At 36.6% G+C, this 23,958-nt stretch overlaps 1 protein-coding gene across 6 annotated transcripts in view; it reads right to left on the bottom strand.

The window, feature by feature from the left end:
• Positions 1-429: 429 nt before the first annotated feature.
• MAPK10 (mitogen-activated protein kinase 10) overlaps positions 430-23,958 on the bottom strand; it is a 310,548-nt gene continuing 287,019 nt past the window's right edge. For 5 of the 6 annotated variants that reach the window (XM_019465201.2, XM_019465215.2, XM_019465205.2 and 2 more), the window contains 3 exons: positions 21,658-21,721; positions 19,881-19,958; positions 430-5,280 (listed from right to left, as the gene is read on the bottom strand). In XM_019465201.2, the coding sequence (XP_019320746.1) occupies positions 5,138-5,280; positions 19,881-19,958; positions 21,658-21,721 (285 nt within the window). In that variant the 3' untranslated portion in view covers positions 430-5,137. Of the gene's footprint in view, positions 5,286-19,880; positions 19,959-21,657; positions 21,722-23,958 lie in introns of all 6 variants that reach the window. The other variant, XM_019465210.2, reaches the window with a different exon arrangement.

Here is a 23,958-nt window from a genome sequence, read left to right as displayed (position 1 = left end):
TGCTTACCTTCTCTCTTGGGTAATAATTAAACTGATTAGGAATTCTGATAAATTAACTTAAGGATATTTAATCCTGTTCTACTCATCTCATCCTCACAGAAAATGATTTTCCCCCTTCATTAATGTTATGCCTTAAAAGAAACTTACTGAATTTCAGATATACAACTAATATCTGCAGACAGAAATAAAGGTCATTTTTAGAAGAAACCAGTCTCAAATGAAACACAGCCTTCTACGTGGTCACGTACACATTACATGCTCTTTACCCATAGTGAGAAGGTGGGTCATTCCTCATTTCTTATTTATTCCCTGGCACAATCAGACCACACAATGAAACCATGTGAGATGCTTCAGAGCTCCTGTCAGGACACGAAACCCAAGACAACGAGCAGCACAAGAATGATTTTCAACAGGCAAACTCCGACAAAGTCTGGATTTGATTTGGTTTTATGTTAAGGGAAGCAGATTTGCTCTGGTTTTTAATAGTTCATAAGAAACAGAAATCACAATGTGTTGATTCAGCATCCACCTACAAAGAGTCCAAGAAAGCCAAAGTTCTCCCCACTCACCCTCTTGTTCCACCGACATTTTGAAGATAAAGGGCATAAATAGAAATGAAAAAGAGTGAGAAGGAACACAGATATGATTTAAATAATTTAAAATCCTTATTAAACATCACTGAGATTGCATTTGATCCATCAGGCTGACTTTTAGTTCTCACACTAAGACCTTGCAAAGAAACTGGACATGCATGGTTGTGCCTTCCAGGGTTGACCTAGAGCTATAAGGGTGAGGTGTATATGAATGTGGGTGTGCTTTAAGTCCATTTTATAAACACTGACACAGCACAATTCTTATCATTGGTAATAGTCTCTTGAGTCCAATCATGCAGAATAACAGGCATGTGCAAGTTAGGTCTTGTTGCGAGATAGACATGGCAAGGTGAACAGTTTAATGCTAGACAAGGGTTGGGAGTTTTTTTTAGAATATACTGGCCATTGGTCCCACATAATCAAAAGTTAGATATACAGGAGTCCACTTACAAACAGAGGCCTTCCGTTTCCGCCTGACTGACCAAGGAAATGGGTCAAAATGAACCATTTCAGACAAAGAACTAAGTGCCAAAAGAAGTCACAAAATCTTATATTTCACATGGAAAATAACTAATATAACTATTTACACTGTAACTTGCTTGTTGTTTTTACAGAAAGGAGTATTCCTGCTTGGTTTAATTTTACCTGTAGAAAATGTAGGACTCACAAGTAAAATGTTGGGGGAGGTTGTGGGCAGGGAGAGGGGTCCCTCTTCAGACCCAAAGTGATTGGGATCAAAGATTATGGGGACAATATTATTCCTTTCTCTGAGCTTTAGAAGATAAATTTTTCAGCAAAGCTATCTGACAACATTCTTTACAGAGCATAATGCTTTTAAGATTTAGATTGTCATATGTTAAGAGAATTAAAAAGAAGTAGACTTTGTAGAATTTAGATTTTGCACGAATATTTAAAATTTAAAAGTCAGTTTTGCTTATTTTTCCCTTAGCAGGTCATTAAAGGATTGATGTATTCTTACCTATTCCACTTATTCCCTTTGTCAAGGCTTATTTTATGATTTACCAGTCAGCTGCTATCAGTATCCTTATATATCATTTTCTGATAATGGTAACAGTTTGAAAAGAAAAAACCCAAAAAGCTATTACCTCCTCGGCCCTCAATTAAATAGCTGACTCCAATTGGAGGGAATTGGCCTGGTCCTGGTCCACCCCTAGTATACATTCCTACAAAGCTCCGTCATCAGATTCTTGAAGATGCAAGATTATTAGCAGTTCTTATTTCACAAGAATAAATTTGGTTGTAAGGCCAATGCATCTCTTTTTTAAAAATGAACACACTGACTGAAAAATGAATCTATCAGAGTGGTATGGTTTTGCCACTCTCTCCCAACAATTTAATTCCTCCTGCACGTGGGTATCCAGCTCTCCCTCTAACAAAATCCTACAAAATATTTCATTAAGGGTCACTGCGAAACCATCAGCCCTATAGGAAGTGACAGAAGGTTAGGCCTCTCAGAATGCCAACCTCATATCCAAAATGAACCCCAACCACAGACAGGACTTTCACTTCTCCCAGGAATATAGTCCAGCGGACTTGACACTTCCTTGTGTGAAAAGCAAGAAAGTCCTTTGGAATTAACAGGTGACTACACAGGAAACATTTGTTTTTGTTTTTGTTTTTGTTTTTGTTTTTGCTTTTAAAGAAAATACTCAATGCAGAACATAATACATTCTGAAAATTTGATAATAACGGAATCACCTCCTGAAGGTATTATAATAAAGTAGACCCAAGATGGTGAATGTTGAGCTTTTGAAATGAAAATTCTCTTTATTCTCCTATGACCTATCTTGTTTTGATAACCTAGTAAAACTAATCTTATAAGCACTCAAGAAGCCAAACTCTTAGCTGTGTTTGTACAGATATTTCAATCGGAGGGATTTGTTCCATTTTTTCTTGTCCATAAGGGATACCTGGTAAAGGTGATCAGCTCCCAAGAGCCATATAACAGGAGAGATCAAACTAGCGGAGTTTAGGGAAGGCAAGCAATACCAAGGGAGTATTAGCCTGATTCTGGTTTGGTTTAATCTGAGTAAAAAAAAAAATCACTTCTGCACACCCAAGAGATCGTCCAACTGTCATGCACTTCTAAGATGCTGGCTGGAGATTTCCTTCTGTCTTTTGGTGCCATTTTGTGGCTGAGATTATGCTTGCGACAAACAGTTGCCTGTTCCCTGCACTTAATCACATGTGCTAGAAAGTCAAGCACAGAGAGAGAGGACACAGGTGCAACAAAAGAAAAATCCAGAAAAAGGGGGTAAGTAAAGAAGAAGGGATACAGAGAAGTTGTTTGTTTGTTTGTTTTTTAAGTGGGGAGTGGGAAGTGACAGAAGGAAAAGTGAGAGAACCCATGTGAATGCGGAGGTATTTGTAAAATCAAGTTGTCTGCAATTTTAATCAAAAAGAATGGCAGCAAGAGAAAGAAGCTGGGCCACTTTTATTCCAGGGGACAAGCTGCACAGGCTGGGTTTTTTTCTCCCCATTTTAAACAAATGACCTGTTGTCATGAATCCTATTGTGAAGCAATCCCATTAATGGCAGCATTGCTCACATGGTGATGGTGGGGGTTGGCTCTATTGCTTGAAAGAGACAAAGCTTCCCCATTGTTGTATTTAAGGCAATTTTCAGAGCACTAGCATTCTTGTTTGCTCTATTTTTGAAGGGATTCCATTTGCCAGTCATATCCCACTCATCAACCGTCCATTTCATGTGTTTCACTTCTTCTTCAGGTGAAATACCACCACATTGGTGAGCACCAAAACGGTCAGAGTGCAAATAACTGTGATGGGTACTTCACCAAAGTGAGTAAGAAGGGAAGCCTCCACCTGGTCCCTATTATTGCTAAGAAGTCACCCTGGTATCGCCTTGTATATAACCAAGATGTTTCACAGTGCCTTCTTAAGTGCTCGGGAAAGCACTTTCATTTGATTTGAGCTAAATTCAGGTGATTTTGCTAAACATTGACACATACGCTTCATGGCTTTTAAGACAAACTCATATTGCTAAAGCTATTTAGCAGCAGTAACTTATGGGAAGAGTTATTGCTGTCACATCAACTGCAGTACAAAACTCAGATTATCAGCCCTTCTTGAATTGTTCAAATTTATGAAAATAAATAAACATGGAACATCAGCCATATTAAGGAGTCAGGGAAACCCCTGAGGAATAGTAACGTCTGTGGAAATGTTTTCAAATGCTGACCTGAGGATCACCCCGTGTTTTGGGTTTGTTTTTAAGTTTAAGTAACTAACATTTCTTTTTATTCCAGAAGAGGAAAGTAACATTTTTTCTCAAAATAAAACCATGGCAGGGTATAAACCTGGAAAGTAGCACACTCATGGAAAACACAACCCACAATCTGAAAATAGTCTACGTAGGTTCATTTTCTGTTAAGTGCATCATCCAGAGGCAATTCCACTTCGTTCCAGGGAGGGGTTCTTACCATCAGATATGGACACAATAACCCTGACTCACCACCACTCTCTGCCACTCTCTGTCCAGATGTGACACATAATTTGTAAATGACAATGAGGTCTACTCTGTAAACTGTGGATGTCGGTGTCTCCAGAATATTATCTGGGTAATAATCTCTTTGCGGTGTTCCTCCACACTGAAATGCTACACTCTAGTCTCTCCTACAGGCTCAGTGTCAGAGAAAAGACCCTTAACTTTTTACCCCACCTTCCTTCTAAAAGCCAAACCATTTAGTACCTGGAAACTGTTACCCCTCCCGCCCCCACACTGTACATAAGCATCACATATGTTCTTTCTACAAATTGGTATACAGGTGCCATTTAATCAGTTCAAATTTGGAAGCTACATCTTCAAGGGTCCGAGAGAGCTCACTCCCCCCATATTTTCCCCCTTTACATGTTTTCTTATAAGACATACAGCTTAATCAATTAACAAACTAAATAGCTTATATACTGGCAATATATTACAGATGGGTTTATGTCAGAGTAATAGATCACATGAAATGGACCATGTGGTACCCCAGTGCATGATGTCTTGGTAGAGCCCTGAGGACACTGACAGTAGCGTCTCTAAGTAGTGCTGTATGAATACAGACACATGCGGATCTGTATCTACATCCATCTGACTAGGCCAAAAGGAGCAGGTAGATGCAAGATAGAGACACACACATGCTGGATGGGGCCACTGCACACCTTGTCATGCCATTTGAAAGGGCAGTTACAGGTTGCTGGTTTTGCAGCCATTAAAATTACACTTTATGGAAAAGGCTTTTCTAATTGTATTTGAGTTGCTTTCTGTAGTAAGCATCATTGGAGGAAGACCAAAGCAAGAGCAACTAGAAGTTAAATATACATTTAGCTTAGCTGCAATACAGAACTCTGGAGAAGAAGCAGGCTGAAAGATTTGTTTCAATTTTAGGCTTGGATTCTCTCCCTTGCCATTTTCTTATAGTTGCGTGTCTGTGTTTGTGTGTGCGCGTGAGTGTCTGCGTGTGTGTGTGTTCCATCGCATCATCTCCTGAAGAACGCTGGGTTTCGCAGGCAGGCGGCTAGTCACCTGCAACAACCCAGGGGTCCTGCTGAGGCTTCCAGGCTGCTGTCAGTGTCAGATGCCAGGGTCTGGTCGGTGGACATGGAGGAGATGTCATTGACAGACGAAGATGGAGGGAGACTCTCACTGCTGTTCACTGCTGCACCTGTGCTAAGAAAATGAAGACCAACATGACTAAATCTGGAACTAGACTCATTGTCACTCAGGATGCAGGCAGGGGCAAATACAAGAGGTGATGTTTAGTCCATCGTTCATTTGACAAGCCTTCATAGCACAACTAATCCAGGGCTCTGTATTTGATGGTGAAAATCAAAATGTAACAACGTAAGTCCCTGGTCACAAGTTATTCACTCGACCTTGGAACCCACCTGTAATGCTCTTAACAGAAAACAAAAACAAACAAACAAAAATACCCCACTGAAAACCCCAGTCACCCCTCCCACGTCCAATATTGTAATATAATTGGCCTGCGTGAAGCCAGTGCATTTGCATTTTTAAAGCTCCCATGATGCTGTGCTGTCAAAGGTTAAAGACCACTGTCCTATGGCAAAGGCAGATGAGGAAAACCTTTTAATAGAATGATCTCAACCTGGATCTTTTTAATGTAGGGCTTTAAAAAAAAACACATGTAAGGGTCCAATCCCAAAAATATGGGCTGAGGCGAAACCCAAAACTCAGAATTACTTGCAAGACTACAGCTCTTGAAAAATAAAGGAGTATTAAGTAAATTTGTCATAGTCATTAAAGTGATCTCAAATTTAAAATCCATCCAGAAAAGCTAAGTGGGACTTTCAGTGAAAGTTACCATAGACATCATCATCATCATCATCAAAACACCACCATATACATACTACTACTACTAATAATAACAACAGAAGAAGCAGCAGCAGCAAAAGCACGCTTTTTGATTTTGTGTTTATGTTCCAGCAGGTTTGCTTACCTGGCAAACTACAAAACAAGAACTCTGAATTATTAAGTTAATTTGAAAAACGTATTTTATTTATCTGCTCGGTGGTGATATAAAAATTTTGAAACTCTGAGAAGAAGCATGCTCATGATAATCACTCAGTAAATACTTGCTGAGCTATATCTTTGAGAACTACAAAGGAAACATGAGCAAGAGGCACTGCAAAATATAATGAAACCATTGGAAACAGTTTACTCTTTTTTCTTTATATATTCTTTTTGTGTGTGTGAGAGAAAGAGAGCACATGAGCAGGGGAGAGGGGGACAAATGGAGAAAGAAAAAAAAGGGAGAGAGAGGGAGAGAGAGGGAGAATACCAAGCAGGCTCCATGCTAAGCAATAGATGCAGGGCTTGATCCCTCAACCCTGGGATCATGATCTGAGCCTAAATCAAAAGTCAGACGCTCAACTGACTGAGCCACCCAGGAGCCCCATGTATTCTTTATACTTAAGCAATATAGGTGGTAAAAACGCATGCTTTGTGAAATTGTTTGTTATTAAAAATATCTATAGTTTAAATCATCTAATAAAATTAAAGATGAAGAATTCTCATTAAAAATGTTATCAGAGCAAATTTATCTGAGCAAGGTACATTTGGTGAAAAATAACAAATCCAAAATAAGTTAAAATAGTGTTATCACAAAGATCTAATAGATCAGGAAAAAAATCAATGAAGAACATATATGACTCAACACCAAAAAAAAAAAAAAAAAAAACCATCTGATTAAAAAATGGGCAGAGAACCTGAATAGACATTTTTCCAAAGAAAACATACAGATGACCAACAAACACATGAAAAGATGCTCAACATCAGTAATCATTAGGGAAATACAAATCAAAACTGCAAAGACATATCACCTCACACTTTGTGAGAACGACTAGGATAAAAAAGACAAGAAATAACAAGTGTTGATGAGAATGCAGAGAAGAACTAACCCTCACACACTATTGATGGGAATATGAACTGGTACAGTGGCTTTAGAAAAAAGTATGGATATTCCTCAAAAAAATAAAAAAATAGAAATAACATATAATCCAGCAATGCCACTACTGGATATTTACCCAAAGAAAACAACACTAATTTGAAAAGACACATGCACCTCTATGTTTATTGCAGTATTATTTACAATACCCAAGATATGGAAGAAACCTAAGTGTCCATCAATAAACAAATGGATAAGAAAGATGTGGTATATATGTGTATATATACATATATATGTATATATATATGTATGTATACATACAATGGAATTACACAGCCATTAAAAAGGATGAGATTGTGCCATTTGTGACAACATGGATGGACTTAGAGGGTATTATGTTAAGTGAAATAAGTCAAATTGAGAAAGACAAATACCATATGATTTCACATTATGTGGGATGTAAAAAGCAAAACAAGTGCACAAAGAAACAAAAAGCCAAATAAGACCTATAAACACAGAGAACAAACCGAAGGTTGCCAGAAGGGAGAGCAGTAGAAGGATCAGCAAATGGGTGAAGGGGAGTAGGAGATACAGCCTTCTAGTTGTGGAATGAGTAAGTCACGGGAATAAAAGGCACAGCATTGGGAACAGACTCAATAGTATTGTAATAACATTGTAAGGTGACAGATGGGTAACAACACTGTAGCGAGAAGAGCATGAAGTATAGAGAAGTTGAATCACTATATTGTACACCTGAAACTACTATAACATTGTGTGTCAACTATACTCAAAATTAAAAAATAAACTTTTTAAGTCTGTGAAGTGGTGAGGCTAACACAATGTCTTTGCTCTTGGGGTAAACATTTCTTCTCTATGAAAAAAACGTGATTAAGATGTGACATTTTCTGGGATGCCTGGGTGACCCAATCGGTTAAGTGTCTGACTTCGGCTCAGGTCCCAATCTCACGGTTTGTGAGTTCGAGCCCCACTTCGGGCTCTGTGCTGACAGCTCAGAGCTTGGAGCCTGCTTTGGATTCTCTGTCTCCCTCTCTTTCTGCCTCTCCCCTACTCATGCTCTCTCTCTCAAAAATAAATAAACATTAAAAATTTTTTTTTAAAAAGATGTGACATTATGTGGAGAGGACACATACACATAAACTAAGAAAGATTATATGTATCTTACAAGTATTTAAATTTTTCATTTGTTGATTATAAACATATTTATACAAATTATGGGGGTTGTGAAACAACATAGAAAACAAAGAACATAACAATAGGCACTGATCCTCAAATAAATAATAACTGTTAAACTTTGGGTATATTTCTTTCTAGTGTTTTTGCTATGAAGTTTCTCTAATCGTGATTATTTAATATATATTCTTTTGTATCCAGATATTTTTATATACAAAAAGCTTATGCATTTTCCATGTTCTTTAAACTCTTAAAAGTATGAATACCTCTTAATCTTGAACGTCTCGAGACTTTTAAGGCTCTTGTTAATATCTACCTATAAATAATTAACTCTCATTATCAGAACAATGTGTAATGTAAAGTTCCCTGGCTTCAATTTATTCCAATTTTACTTAATTGCATCCTTTAGAGGTATGATACAGAGCTACTCCATTTCTTCTCCTGACATATACTAGTAAATTTCATATACTAGCAGACAACTTTTGACTTCCTTACATAACTCAAATGCCCAGCTCTATCCTCCCCACTCCAGTCTGGATTAAATTATGCCAACACCAACACCCTCATGTGTTTTCATAAATGTTGGCCAGTAATAATTTAACATCACTATGACTGACTTCTCAGAATCTTCAATTTTCCACATCCATATTAAAGGGTAGAGATTAAAACTGGACACACACCTCCAATAAAGTCTCAATCGACTGTGGGCTGACAGAGTGAATGACTTTGTTCATAGTGTCCATTCATCTCCCGCGTGACGTATCTCCTATACTACACACATAACTTTCAAATCATGATACTATCATTTAGATTTACTTTTAACTTAAAATATGAAATATTGCTCTTATACCTTTTTGTAACAACTTTTTTGAGATGTAATTCACAAATTTAATTTGTACAATTCAATCATTTTTAGGATATTCACAAATTTGTGCAACTGTCACCACAATCAATTCTGTGATGTTTTCATCACCCCAACAGGAAATCCGCACTCTGTTTCTTACCCACCAGCCATAAGCAATGACCAACCCACCTTCTGTCTAGAAAACTGCCTATTCTGGACACATCTTATAAATGGAATCATACAATATGTGAACTTTTGTGACTGGCTCCTTTCACATAGCACAGTGTTTTCAAGGTTCTTAATGCTGTAGCATATAGCAAAACTTCATTCCTTTTTAATGCTGAAATATATTCCATTGTATGGATATGTCACTTCTGTTTACCTATTGATTATTTGAAGGGCATTTGATAGACATTTAGGTTGTTTCCATTCTGGGCTATTATGAATAATGTTGTATGAACATTCACGTGCAAGTTTTTATTTCTAAACTTGAAGAGTGGAGTTGATGGGTCATAGAATAACTCCATGTTTAACATTTGAGGAACTGAAAAACTTTTTTAAATTGGCTATACCAGTTTACATTCCTACCAGAGGTGTATGAGGGTCCCAATTTCTCCTTATCCTCTCCAGTACTCATCATTATCTTTTTTATTATAGCCATCTGGTGTATGTTAAATGGTATTTCATTGCATTGTGGTTTGATTTGTATTTGCTTAATGGCTAATGATGTTGGGTATCTTTACATGTGCTTGTTGGCCATTTGTATATCTTTCTTTGGAGAAGTGTCTATTCAGATCCTCTGGCCATTTTTTAATTGTTATTTTCTTTTTTTTTTTAATGAGTTATAAGAGTTCTTTATGTATTCAGGGTACAAAGTCTTTTACTATATAAGATTTGCAAATGTTTTCCTCCTTTTCTATGGATTATCTTTTAATTTTCTTGATCGTATCTTTTGAAGCACACGTGTTTTTAATTTTGATGAAGTTGAATTTACCTATTTTTCCTTTTGCAACTGTGCTTTTAGGGTCATACCTAAGAAACCATTTCCTAACCCAATATCACGAAGATTTACTCCTATGTTTTCTTATAAGAGCTTTATAATATTAGTTTTTACACTTAAGTCTGTGATCTATTTTGAATTTATTCTTATATTCTATATGAGGTAAGAGTCCACCTTCAATCTCTTGCATATGGATATCTAGTAGTCCTATCACCATTTATTGAAAAGGTAGTTCTTTGTCCATGGAGTTGTCTTAAAATCCTTGCTACAAATCAATTGACCATAAATGTAAGGGTTTATTTCTGGATTCTCAATTTTATTTAATTGATTTATATGTATATCCTCAAGCAAATACCCCATTATCATGAACACTGCAGTGTGTGATAAATTCTGAAATCAAGAAGTGTGAATCCTCCAACTTTGTTTTTTTTTTTTTCAAGATTGTTTTGGCTATTCTGTATCCCCTGTATTTCCATGTGAATTTTAAGAACAGCCTGTCTATTTCAGCAAAGAAAAAGATAGCTGTGACTGTGATGAGTATATTTAATCTGTAGATCAATTTGGAGAGTATTGTCATCTTAACAATATTAAATCTTCTAATCAGTGAATGAATGGAATGTCTTTCCATTATTTAGGTATTTAATTTCTTTCAACAATGTTCTGCAGTTTTCAGAGTAAAAAATTTGCACTTCTTTTGTTAAATTTGTATTTTATTCTTTTTGATGTTATTGTAAATGGGATTGTTTTCTGTTCATTGTTAGTATATAGAAACACAAATGATTGAGTGAAGAAGAAGTCTTGATGTCAATGGATTGGAGAACAAATGGTTCAAATGATGACATATACATCTCTTGAGTGTTATAATTAACTGAAATACCCAAGTTAATGAGGAAGATTTTTGTTATTGTGCTTTATTTAAGTTATGACAAAATAACTAGTTTGAAAATTTTTAAATAAAGTTTTGGCATAATACAAATCAAAAAATATTTAAAAGTATGTCTACATAATAGTCCTGGTCTTCTCTTGAGATAGGGTTTTTCTCCTCTCCTGGCTGGAGCTGGTTATATGGACATGTTTTGATTGTCACAGTTAAAGTTGAGTACTGATCAAACAAGGGTGAGATAGGACTTACCTGAGATGAGGCTCCCTTTTTTCTTTAATGTTTATTTTTGAGAGAGAGACAGAGTGTGAGTGGGGGAGGGGCAGAGAGTGAGAGGGAGACACAGAATCCCAAGCAGGCTCCAGGCTCCGAGCTGTCAGCACAGAGCCTGATGTGGGGCTCGAACTCACGAACCGCGAGATCATGACCTGAGCCAAAGTTGGACGCTTACCGACTGAGCCACCCAGGCGCCCCGAGGTTCCGTTTTAAGAACACAATTCGATGTTTACAAATAAACAGAAACCAACAACAATGTGGCAGCTAGAAAGATTACAAAGAACATTGAGGAAATTCCCACAGAAACACACAAACTGAAGTTAGCAGAACTGAAAGGAGTGTTTACTAAACTTTTTATATAAAAGGAATCACACTGCAGATTATGCTTCTAAAATACACAGCACTCCTACTATATCTGTTTTAATAATCAGAATATTGTCAACACACTTGTGGAACATTCTAGGTCTTATGCCACGTGAGCCATCTCACTATCATATATAGTTTTGCTACATGATTACCTAGTTTGTTTCCCTTGCTTCTTTTTACTTCTTCATCATACTTCTTCATTTCTCCTATCTTCTTCAATCTCTAGTGTTCAGCACAGAGTAAGTACTCAGTTTAACAAAGCACTGAGTATCTTTTGTGTCTATTCTTCTAGATAGGTTTTGTGAGAGAAAGCAAATTTCGCCTTTCTATGAAACTGGTAAAACTGCTAAACTATTTTTGACTAAGGGAAATAATTTTGTTGTAGTTGTCTTTCTTCTCACTTTGTTCATCAGCTGGCTATCTTCTATATATTGGAATGGCCTGCCCTTTATTTTATCAATGCTGAATGCAAATTATATAGTTAGCGTTCGATCACTCAAAGTTCAAACTCTTTATCAACTGTATTTCTATGGTTTCCTAGACTACTGTTCCTGATTTTTTATAGCACAAATTCATTAAGAGAGGTCCTCTCTTCTAGCGTTTCCTCTACAAAATTCCCATTACGTCTGTTTATTGTATGAGACTGGGTCTTTTCTGTATAGTGCTATGATGAAACAATCGTGTGTACTGTCTAGCAGTGTGCTACAGCTGGCCTTTAGTGGCTTCTGAGAGCCAAGTATTAGCATTAGCATCTCTTTCCAACTCTGCCTTCATTGATGTTACATAGGTAGCTTGAAATTGGTCACAGTGAGAATAAGTACACCACAGAAATTGGTAAATGCTATTAATCAGTCCTTTTAAAAGAACAGATAGGGGGCGCCTGAGTGGCTCAGTTAGGCATCCGACTTTGGCTCAGTTCATGATCTCACAGTTCGTGAGTTCCAGCCCTGCATCAGGCTCTGTGCTGACAGCTTGGAGGCTGGAGCCTGCTTCGTATTCTGTGTCTCCCTATCTCTTTCTGCCCCTCCCCCACTCGCACTCTGTCTCTCTTTCTCTGCGTCTCTCAAAAATAAATAAACGTTAAAAATTTTTAAAAATATAAAAATAAAAATTAATTTTAATAAAGATAGTTGTTAAACATCAACCAGTTCCCCACTATTACTTGAAAAATCTTTGCTTCTATATGACTTCTATTGCACTATAATAAATACACTCTTGACTGCAGCTACTCTGGCTTTACTGAATGATCCTTTCAGGTCTCTTTTTGTGTAGGTAATAAATTTTGTAACCATAAAACCAAACGCAAATGGAAGAGTCAAGAAATGGACCTTGGCTTCAAATTGTTAATTTACTGCCAAACAGTTTGTGAAAATCTCTTACATGGAACTGAACTGACTTGAATTTGATTATAACATTCACCTGCCCAGGATGTCCTAGCAATGTGAAACATCCCTACCTTCTATATTTTTTTCAGAGAAATCCAATTTTTTAAAAAAGTTTGCTATGAATAAAGCATTGCAAATTTTTGTCAATAAAAATGCTATTAAAAGTAACAAAATAGTAGTAGGGCTGCAAATGAGGAAGAGCAACTCTTTCAATGCTACCTGACCAAAAAAAAAAAAAAAAAAAGTTTTATGGAAAGAAGTTATGCTAATGGAAATTTCTCAAACTATAAGTTATGTAGTCACAAGATATTTATTATTTCAGGGAAAATGTTCTGCTTTTTAAATTTTTTTATGTTTATTTATTTACTTTTAATGTTTTTAAATATTTATTTTTGAGAGAGAAAGAGTGCAAACAGGAGAGGGGCAGAGAGAGAGGGAGACGGAATCCAAAGCAGGCTCCAGGCTCTGAGCTGTCAGCATAGAGCCTGACGTAGAGCTCAAACCCACAAACCATGAGATCATGACCTGTGCCTAAGTCCAATGCTTAACCAACTGAGCCACCCAGGCATCACTGCTCTGCTTTTTTTAAGGAAATTATTTTCCATGCACAAAGAAGTAGACACAGAGAACTAGAAGTACTGGAATAAAAAAATCACTGAGATACAGCCTTCTCTTTAAGTATGATCTTGAGCCTCATCTTATTAAGGGCTGAGGTTTCTAAATTTTTTTAACTTTATTTATTTATTTTGAGAGAGACGGTAAGTGGGGGAAGGGCAGAGAGAGAGAGAGAGAGAGAGAGAGGGAGACTCTCAAGCAGGCTCCACACTGCTAGCATAAAGCTCAATGTGGGGCTCGAACCCACAAAACTGTGAGATCATGACCTGAGCCGAAACAAAGACTCAGATGCTTAACTAACTGAACCACCCAGGAACCATGAGGTTTTTAAATAAAAAATAACAATTGGACTAGATCAGTGACTATAATTTGGAATGACACATTGCCATAGTATGTGGAATATGGTGAGTGGGTGGGGGTAAGTGGGGGAGAGTTGTATATTTAAATCACCTGGGGAGTTTTATCTACCATTTAGAGATTCTGAAAAAGCTCTACCCATCCTAATGCTAGATATGTTTATTTTGGTGAGTCACTGTTACTTATAGGAGGCTTACTTCTTGGGTGGAATGGGAATGGTAAACAAAGAACTTTTGGAATGGACAGCCTCCTATATTTGTTCCAACTCTAACATTTTATAAAAATGCTCTAGAAGAAAATTAATTTCTATTCATGAACTGCTATTCCCTTAGCAGTCTTTATAAATCAATTCAGAAAGTAAGCAGCCATGCTATTCTTGAAAATAAATCACTGTGCAAGTGAAATCAGATAGCAGAAGGGAGTACAATTATTTATTTAGAAATGTATCTGAAGTTTAGATTTATTTCTTATTGATATACAACAATTCCATCGATAAATTTCAAACCTGTATATTATTCTGCAAATGCACATTTAACTTCCTATTTACATTTTTAAAGTATCACTAAAACATGCATTTGGGCAGGAGAACAATTTTCACTCAGGTTTTCTTAGTTTCACTAAAAAACTGCATTAACTTATTCTCTTGCTTCCAGGTTCCTGGTGTGGCCATGACTTAATATTACGGGAGTTGTACTGTTACTTCATCCTGGCTATTTACAAACTAAATATGATATGCAAACATTAATGAGAAATGGTGAATACAATGAAGAAAGCAAAAAAGCTGACTTTTCAAGTTTTCTTAGTAATTGCTTTTTCTTTCAGCAGTCTACTGCATAAGTGCATATCACGTGCACACAACACACACATGCAGTGGTTTGCCCATAAAAATTTAACAATTGGCTCTCCAAGGGGGGAAAAATGTCCTGGATTTGTAGAGTGGGCCAATCTCCACATCTTAAATCCTGCATGGTAGATTCCAAGTGACTAACACAAGGTCAATAAACTCACAATTGGGAGAGATGTACACAAGTAGCTCTCATGAACTAGTAGTCAGCCGCAGCACGAGGCTGTCCTATTCAACATGATGCATACAAACATATCCTATGTAATTATGCCATGTAATATATAGTATACATATGACTTCTCAAAATTAAGCCATGAATATTGTCCTTCAGAATCATGTAGTGGAAGATTGAATCCACGTCATTTTAACTATAAACTGGTTAATCCAGTCAACTATCAAATAAGGCATGTGTACAAGGTAGATAATTCACGATTGTTATAGATAGTTAGAATGATTTAAAAAAAAATGGCTCGCCTTCTCACATGTAGGCAGAGCCTAAGTGGCATATTATAAGTGGCATGTTAATCATTAACACACTAAACAGGCCCACAAAAAATTTAGAAATATACATTTCCCAGAATGAATAAATAACCAAATAACCACCTGAAAGAAAACCCTTATCTGAAGCATGGGCAAACTCCAAACCAATATCACCAATTCATATACTTGATACTTGGTCCATGTATCTTTATGGCAATTAATAGGTTGAACAAATATTTCCTGGCATAAGTCATACTAACTTGCATACTGTATCAAAGCTATGATCCTATCTTGAATTCCACCTTTGGCAAGAAACAATGATAAGGGAGAACCTCAGCAACAATTTTCAAATTAATGAATGTTTATCAAGCTACTATTGCATGCAAGGCACAACACTTAGGCACTGCACGGTACACAAGGATGGATACATACAGTCTTTCATCTCAAATGAATTTACAACCAATAAGTTATAAAACAATATTTAAAATACAGGGACTGGGGCGCCTAGGTGGTTCAGCTGGTTAAGTGTCTAACTCTTGATTTCAGATCAGGTCATGATCTCGTGGTTCATGAGATCAGACTCTGCTGACAGCGTGGAGCCTACTTGGGATTCTCTCTTCTTCTCTCTCTGCCCCTGCCCCATGCACACATTTTTTCTCTCAAAATCAATCAATAAATAAAAGCTTAAAAAAATAAAATAAATTATAGGGACTACTAGGACCCATAAGAAGGAAAGATCTTACTCTTTGATAAAATATGAAGTCTTTTAGGACACATATAAACACTATTTCGGGAGAAGGTAGTATTTGATAAGGCAACACTTTACAATGGGCAGCATTCCAAAAGGCAAGGATCCAGTCAAGTAAAATAGTGAACATAGGAGTCTACAATAGGTAGAGTGTGAAAGGTGGAAAAACCTGGCGTATATTATAGAGAGCCATCAATATCAGGAAAAGGTTACTAGACTCAAATTGTAGATGACGCAAAGCCATTGGAGAGCACTCATCCATGGAACCCCCAAACCTATAGTCTTGAAAGATCAATTTAGGTAGAGACTAAAGTCAGGAAGATTACTTCAGGACAACTTCAATCATCGTGGTATTAATGGAAAGGGTTGGTAGTAATTAGATGTAAGACATCCAGCAAGCAGAATTTTTAAGATGTAGAAAGTGACGGTCAGTGATAATGCAAGTGTGGAATAAAAAGTCAATCAGGGATTTCAGACTGGGAGGCTGAGAAAATAGATCTGCCATAATAGAAATGGGGAAATTCAGAGAAAAATTTACTACTGGAGTGGGTGAATCTAAATAGAGTGATGTGTTTGATTTTAAATTTTTTTTTTTTTTTTAATGTTTTTATTTATTTTTGAGACAGAGAGAGGCAGAGCATGAGCAGGGGAGGGGCAGAGAGAGGAGGGGACACAGAATCTGAAGCAGGCTCCAGGCTCTGCGCTGTCAGCACAGAGCCCGACGCGGGGCTCGAACTCACAGACTGTGAGATCATGACCTGAGCCGAAGCCGGACGCTTAACCGACTGAGCCACCCAGGCGCCCCATGATTTTAAAACAAATTGAATCTAGGGGAGCCTGGGTGGCTCAATCTGTTAAGCATCTGACTTCAGCTCAGGTCATGATCTCAGGGTTCATGAGCTCAAGCCTTACACTGGGCTCTGTGCTGACAGCTTGGAGCCTGGAGCCTGCTTCAGATTCTGTGAATCCCTTTTTCTCTGCCCCTCCCCCACTTGCACTCTGTCTCTCTCTCTCTGAAAAATAAACACACATTTAAAAAAATTAAACAAATCGAATCTGAATTGGCAGCAATTTCATACACCTTGGCCTTATATTCTAATTCTCGAAGACTAGGTTATATTTATCATTAAATAATTTTAGTGGAATGCATTTATTTTCCAGCCCCTCCAGAAATAACAAACTGCTGTATAAACTAGCCTTTGGTTTTATTCACCTTAAATGTATTTCTTTCAAACTTAAGAGAGTTTACTTGATCAAGACTTTGGTCTGCCTATTCATAGCATGCAGTTATATATGTAACTTTAGGTACTATTCAGGAATATTACCCAACACTTGGGATTAGGGCAAAAAAATGACTATGCAACCTTTTAATATCACACTTGAGTATTTTCTGACAAGCCCACCTAAGGATAATCTGATTTTTTATGGAGCATAACTTTATTTGACTTAATGTTCTCAATTGGTTATGATCCTTTATACACTGTAAACTTGTATGAAACTAATCAAATAAAATTATCAGGGTTTTTTTCTGCCTGGTAGAAAAGATAAGCACAAAGATAAGCTTGGTTGCCCTAGGACATTTATAAGTTTTGGGTTAATTTAGTGATCTTATTTCAATATTCTTTTTTTCCCACAGACTACATAAATCTTAATTTCTCATACTTTCATTGAACTATCTTTGCCATTCTGCCATTTCCCTCATTAATGAGTTGAAAGAATCTTCTACATGTACTCACTTTCTTTTTGCATATGAATGATGGTTTTAATGATGAAAGAATTATGCCTTGATTTTATACAAACTCCATTTCTTTACCAAATGTTTAAACCCTTCTTCATATGGCAGACCACTCATCCCATCCCTTTAATGATTAATTAATCTCATATGTATCATCCTCAGTCCTTTTTTTGCCTTCCCTGAACTATACAGTTTGCATAAAATGGGTCATGGGAATAAGATTTTTGTGGAAGTGTTGTAAAAGTATTGAAAAGAGAATTGTGGATTTTATGTCATCACAGATTAAATGTTGCAGAGATCTGGTTGGGGTTGAGGGGAATATAGAGCATGAAATAAGCTGAAGATGGGGTGCCCTGAAGTGGGTGGCATGACCCCAAGCTCTTTGAAAAAAGGAATGGAGATGAATAAATTGTAACTTGAATTAAAGATGAATAGAAGAGACCCTGCAAAAAATTTAGTCCAGTCTGAGCCTGAGGTCCTAGGTCACCTTCACTGGATGCTGGTATTTTGACCTCTTAATGATCACAGAAAAACATGTTCTGACCATTAGGGGAATCCTTAAAACAAGGAGTCTTTCTGCCTTAGAAGGTAGCATCTTGAGGCTGTTGGATTCAGTGTTTGGGTTCCTTAATCAGAATCAGAATCAGAATCAGACAGAACATACAAGTAGGTTAGGCACCACTTCTGCAGACCTGCATCAGTCTAAATGCTAGGATGAATGAGCAGGGTGGACGGACAAACCAATGATTTTTTTCACCTTCTTTGAGGAAAGGAAAGACTTGGGGATAAAACTGGACATTACTCAAATGAGAAAACATGTCTTAACTAAATTGTATCTGTTTGGATATCATAGTGATTTGGGTGCAAACCAATTATTCAAAGATTAGTATGAGTATGAAGAATTTATTATTTATCCTACATCCTTTTTCCTGAAACAATTTAAGGTCCATAGGGGAAAAAATGTTTATCAAAGGTAGGGCATCAAATCCATTTTTCTCTAAACTAATCATTTGGAAACTACATTCTTGCCAGAATGAATTGAGTTTAGTTTAAAGTTAGAGATAAGCCATCACATTTTCTAAAACTCCTTTTTTTTAGAGCAAGAGAGAGAAAGAGAAGGAGAGTGCACCAGTGTGCACGCGAGAGCAAGGGAGGGGTAGAGAGAATGGAAGACAGAGAATCCCAAGCAGGCTCCTCTCTGTCATGCAGAGCCCTACACAGGGCTCAATTTCACAAACCTGAGATCATGACCTGAGCCAAAATCGAGAGTCAGATGCTTAACGCATTGAGCCATCCAGGCACCCCTCTAAAACTCTTTATATATATATATATATACACACACACACACACACACACACACATATATATATGTATATATATCTGTATATATATATATATATACATATATGTGTGTGTGTGTGTGTATATATATATATATATAAAGAGTTTTAGAGGGGTGCCTGGATGGCTCAGTGCATTATATATATATATATATATATATATATATATACACATACACACACACACACACACATACTTTCCTTATATTCAGAACATAGGTCTTAGGAAGAATATAGTAGCACCGAGTGTAAGTAAATTATCTCAAGTAATCCTAAAGCACATTACTAGGATCAGAAAAATATGCACAGTATATGTACAAACGTGTATTTGTTTCTGTCGATGGCAAACTGAAAGATTTTCCATGCTGACTTTAATCAGAACGCATCTTGGCAGATGTTTCAACTACTGTCACGCCAAACTTGGGAAGAGTTCAAACACAAGTGACTGAGGAAAGAGGTTTTGACTGGAGGGATTCCTGACCTCTACATTGACATGGTGGTCAGGGTGCATGATGGCTCTGTCTTTTGATGAGAAGCAGTTACCCTTTAACCAGCCCTTGTCAACATTTCTTCAAGATTCACTATTATCTTTTGTCCTAGTCATAATCAATAATCATGATCAAAATGAATGCCACACTGAATATCAAAAAGAATAGAACGAAAATCACTAGAGAGAAATAATCATATGACATTGGTGTTTTTGCTCTATTAGCAATGTTATTGGCTGCAATCCCTCTTCAAGGTCAAGAAAAATACACAAGTACTGGTTTATTAGTTATTCACTGAGAGTGAGTACCTGAAGGAGAAGGTTGTCCTTTTACAACACCATTTTTAGTCTTTTCTTCCGAATTCATTACCTCCTTGTAGATAAGTTCTGTAAGAAACAGTTGTCAGGATCATAAAAAAATTATCTTTAATATGCAGAGAAAACTTATTAATGAAAAATAATAACATTCTGATGGGGTTGAGTAAATTAAAAATCAATCGGGATTCCTTTACTCCTCTATTTCTACTTTGTCTTGCAAAAGCACAAAGCCTGGAAAAAGTAAGTGCTCAGTAAAGTATTTGACCAAATAAATGTATGAAGAATATACATTCTACTTGGTTCTGAATTTTTGGGGGGATTTCTGATGCCATCTAACTTTATCTCCTAAGATCTTTAATGGCCCAGTTTTGAGCATACAGTTTTCTTCTATATTCACTTCCTAAGAGATGCATATACTCTCCTGACTTTATTACTTTCCAACAATTTCCCAACTGCTTCTTCATTTTTTTTTTCATACTGAAATCTTGGAGTTGTAAAATTAAACTTGCCTCAAACCCAACATGATAACAATTATTACATTTATTTCCAAACAGGCATCCATTCATGGCTCTTTCTTTGCTAGAGTTAAATTATGTAACTTCATTTCTTTTAATTTTCCCCTGTTTGCTAAAAATCATTCAGTGTTATTCATTCTTGCTTTGCAATGAGTTCCAGTTTATATAATCATTAACCTTCACCATAATTTCTTTCTCTGGTTTCTAATTTAATCCATGTTCATTTTTAAGTGATATTTATCTCTTAATACTTACCTATTCACAAACCCCTAAGAGTGCCTTCTTGTCCTCATTTAGAGCATATCAAGTCTTTTCTGTCCATCATTTAGTTTACTTGTTTACTTGGTCTACTGTTTGCACATGCTCATTTTTCCATATTATCCAACAGGACCCCTTGGCCAGAGAAATCTCTTTGCTATCTTTATAACACTTTTTGCTCATCCCTATCCTTTGTTTTCTCCATGTGTCCCCATACTGGTATTTTCCTCTGTTTTATTCTTTTTTTCTCAATTTATAATGATTAATTCCTTCAAGTCAGCTCAAATATTTTTTCTCTTCAGATCTTCCTTTTATGTTCCTCCCCATTTTGACTGAATGGTTTGTTATGATCTGTATTTGCTTATCTCTACTCTGTAGTTCTTTTATTCTACTGTGTAGTTATTTATCTTAGTTTAATAATTCTTCATAGTTTCTGCTTTGTTTCACCCTGAGTATAATCTTGACTATTCATTATGTGTTTGGAAGAGTTTTGGTGGAAAAAAAGTGAACTAATGTATTTATTCATTATTTTCTTACTTTGAAGGATAAATAAGCCATTCAGATACATAGATTTCCTATTTAGATTTTCAAGTCCTAAAAATTAACCAAATGAATTCATACATTAAATATCTTTTATTTTCTAATGTCTAAAGTAATCTTAGGCTTAATTTAATCCATTTTATATGATAATTTTATACACAAACATGGGATGTATAATTCTGAAATTTTGAATTGAAGCATGCCCTCCACCATAACAAATACTTTGACAATCAGTACTCTTTTAAAAAGTACCAGTAATTAATTCCTTTCATTCTTGAGTAAATGCAATATTGTTATTAGTATGAAAAGACTGATGACGTTTCGAGAACTTTGAAAATTGTCTGAGGATAGCAATTATAAAATCATCTGTTACCAAATTGCTTTAAAGAGAGATGCCTTGAAGATATTTTCTGAGTTTCAATAAAGCAAAATATATATTTAAGTGGTAGAGTCACCTTTCCATTCTTCAATGGTGTGTTCTCTTTCGTCCAACTGTTTGTCATATATCTGAGGTGGAGGCTGCAGAATAAAAACAAACAATAAACTTTGTGTAATAACCCAAATATAACTAAATTTTACAGTGCATGGAGTAACTTGCTGTTCATTGATTTTGGTGGCGAGGAGACTCGCATATTAATTTTGGGGTAATTGCAGTGGTGCAGAAGTTAAAATTTCTAGACTTATGAAGGACTCATTTATATGCCAATAGTTGCTGCTGACCAAGTAAAGCAGCAGAATCCAAATCCTAAGAGCTCACTTCCCAAAACCTTCTGATTCAGAAACCAAATCTAAGAAACTAATAAAGCCAATCTTTAAAAAGCAAGTAAGACATTAGATTATAAAGACCCAGAAGCTATTTCCTCCATTCACTTGCTTTATAACAGAACCCTACCCAAACTATCCCCCACTGATAAGATTTTGTTCCATTCTCAGATCCTCCTGAAGAAGTTTTTAATATCCCTCAATAGGCCATAGTAATAGTCCCTAGTATAAAGCCATATTTAGATCTAATCAAACTTTTAAATTTTTTGTGAAGCATCATAAAATACCTTTACATATAGTTATATTCCCAATATTTAAATGATATTTTCTCCCCGTAGGCAGAAGACTCTGCCAGTTTTTTATAGAGGTGGGCCACTGTAAACCTCTGAGAGGCCCTTTGGTTAGCCCTCTCTGGGGGATATCATATGAGAGGACCTTCAGTCTGACTTATGCCATCAGCATTTCTCTTGCTATGAAGAGTTCAGAGATGGAAAAGGAGAGATTTTCATAAATCTAGGTGCCTTCCAGGAAGGAGGGTCTCAGATTCCTTGATCTCTTCTTCCTGAAGAGGAATAAGATCTCCAGATAGGGGAGATATATCATGATGCCCTATGGTAGCTCTACCTCAGGCCAAGAGATGGAAAGAAAAAAAATATTTCTTAGAAAAAAATATCACCATGAGATACATGGAGAAGGGGCTAAGAAGTTCCATCGGCTGGCGATGGATTGAATGAAATAAGAACTACCAATTTCTGGTGCCATGAGACAGGGGACCATAGAATTCATGTTGCCTAACACTCCAACAGCAATATTTATTGTAAGAAATTCAAAGAGTTACTCGATAAAGTGACTCAGGCCTATGGACATGCATCCCTCAAAAATGGCTGTCATACGAAGGCTTTGGACAAGACTTTCAAAGACAGCTCTTGGCTTCTGTTGGAGGTTGTTGGCCAGTCTTACTACTATAGTAGTCCTTCTTTACTGCATTCAGCCTGAATCATGACAGATATGAATTTTCATTCTAGTCCTGATATGCTGGGGTAGCCTCACATACTACAGAAGTAACTATATGAAAAGAAAAGAATTTGCCCCATTGTGGTCAGGCAACTTAACAGAATACTGAATAATTGAGAAGTAACTACTGATGAGGCTAGACATTCCTTTAACTCCTATAATTGTTACTGGAGCAAAAAGCTTTAAACCAGCTACTGTGATTCAAACATGGCTGGCTGAGTAGTCTTTATTGAAAGAATTAAGCAAAATGAGACCCCACCCTATCCCATGATGCTAAAGGGAACATAAAAATACAATTATATAAAGGTAAGGGGACAGGGTGATTAGGCACTGTCCTCAGGACTTGACTAAGGCATCATCTTCTACCCCAAATTACAAAGGATTCCCAAATTATAGGAATATTATGATGTAATGAGTAAACAGTTTTTTGTTTTGTTTTGTAATGTAATGTAAAGACATTTTTCCAAGTGGCAGGTTTCCTGCTTTGCCTCTTCCTATAATGCTGAGGGGACATCCTCTGCCAAACACAGCATACACAAGCTTTCAGAGGTCCCCAGAGCTCTATGCCTTGTTGGCACTTCTTTCTCCTTCTAACAATAGACTCAGCTCAGGATCTTGTGTGGCTGGCTTCTCCATGAAGTGGATTTTTCCATTCAAATTTCAAAACTGAACATGGTTCAAGAGTACAGTTCCTGCCAAAGTGCATAAATGCCATTTTCTCTCTGCAACAAAACTATTTTGAGAGAGGCTTTCCTTGGAACTTCATCATACAGCTGTTGGTAGTGTATATAAAGCATGAAGTACGTAGACTCTAACCACAAGCAAACTACAAACAGAGAAAAAGTACTGAGTCCAAGGTTTTTCCTTTCAACAAACCAAAACGGCTGCAAAACATATTTGCATTATAGCTATGATTGAAACAGCTCCATGTTCAGAGTTGTGGGTTTTTTTGTTTGTTTTAAGAGGAAATGTAATCACCT

Source organism: Panthera pardus, unplaced genomic scaffold (genome assembly GCF_024362965.1).
Source record: "Panthera pardus isolate Hobbes unplaced genomic scaffold, ASM2436296v1 HiC_scaffold_13, whole genome shotgun sequence".
NCBI classification, from domain to species: Eukaryota; Metazoa; Chordata; class Mammalia; order Carnivora; family Felidae; genus Panthera; species Panthera pardus.
Note: the sequence above shows the minus strand (reverse complement) of the source record. Positions and strands in the feature narration are given on the sequence as shown.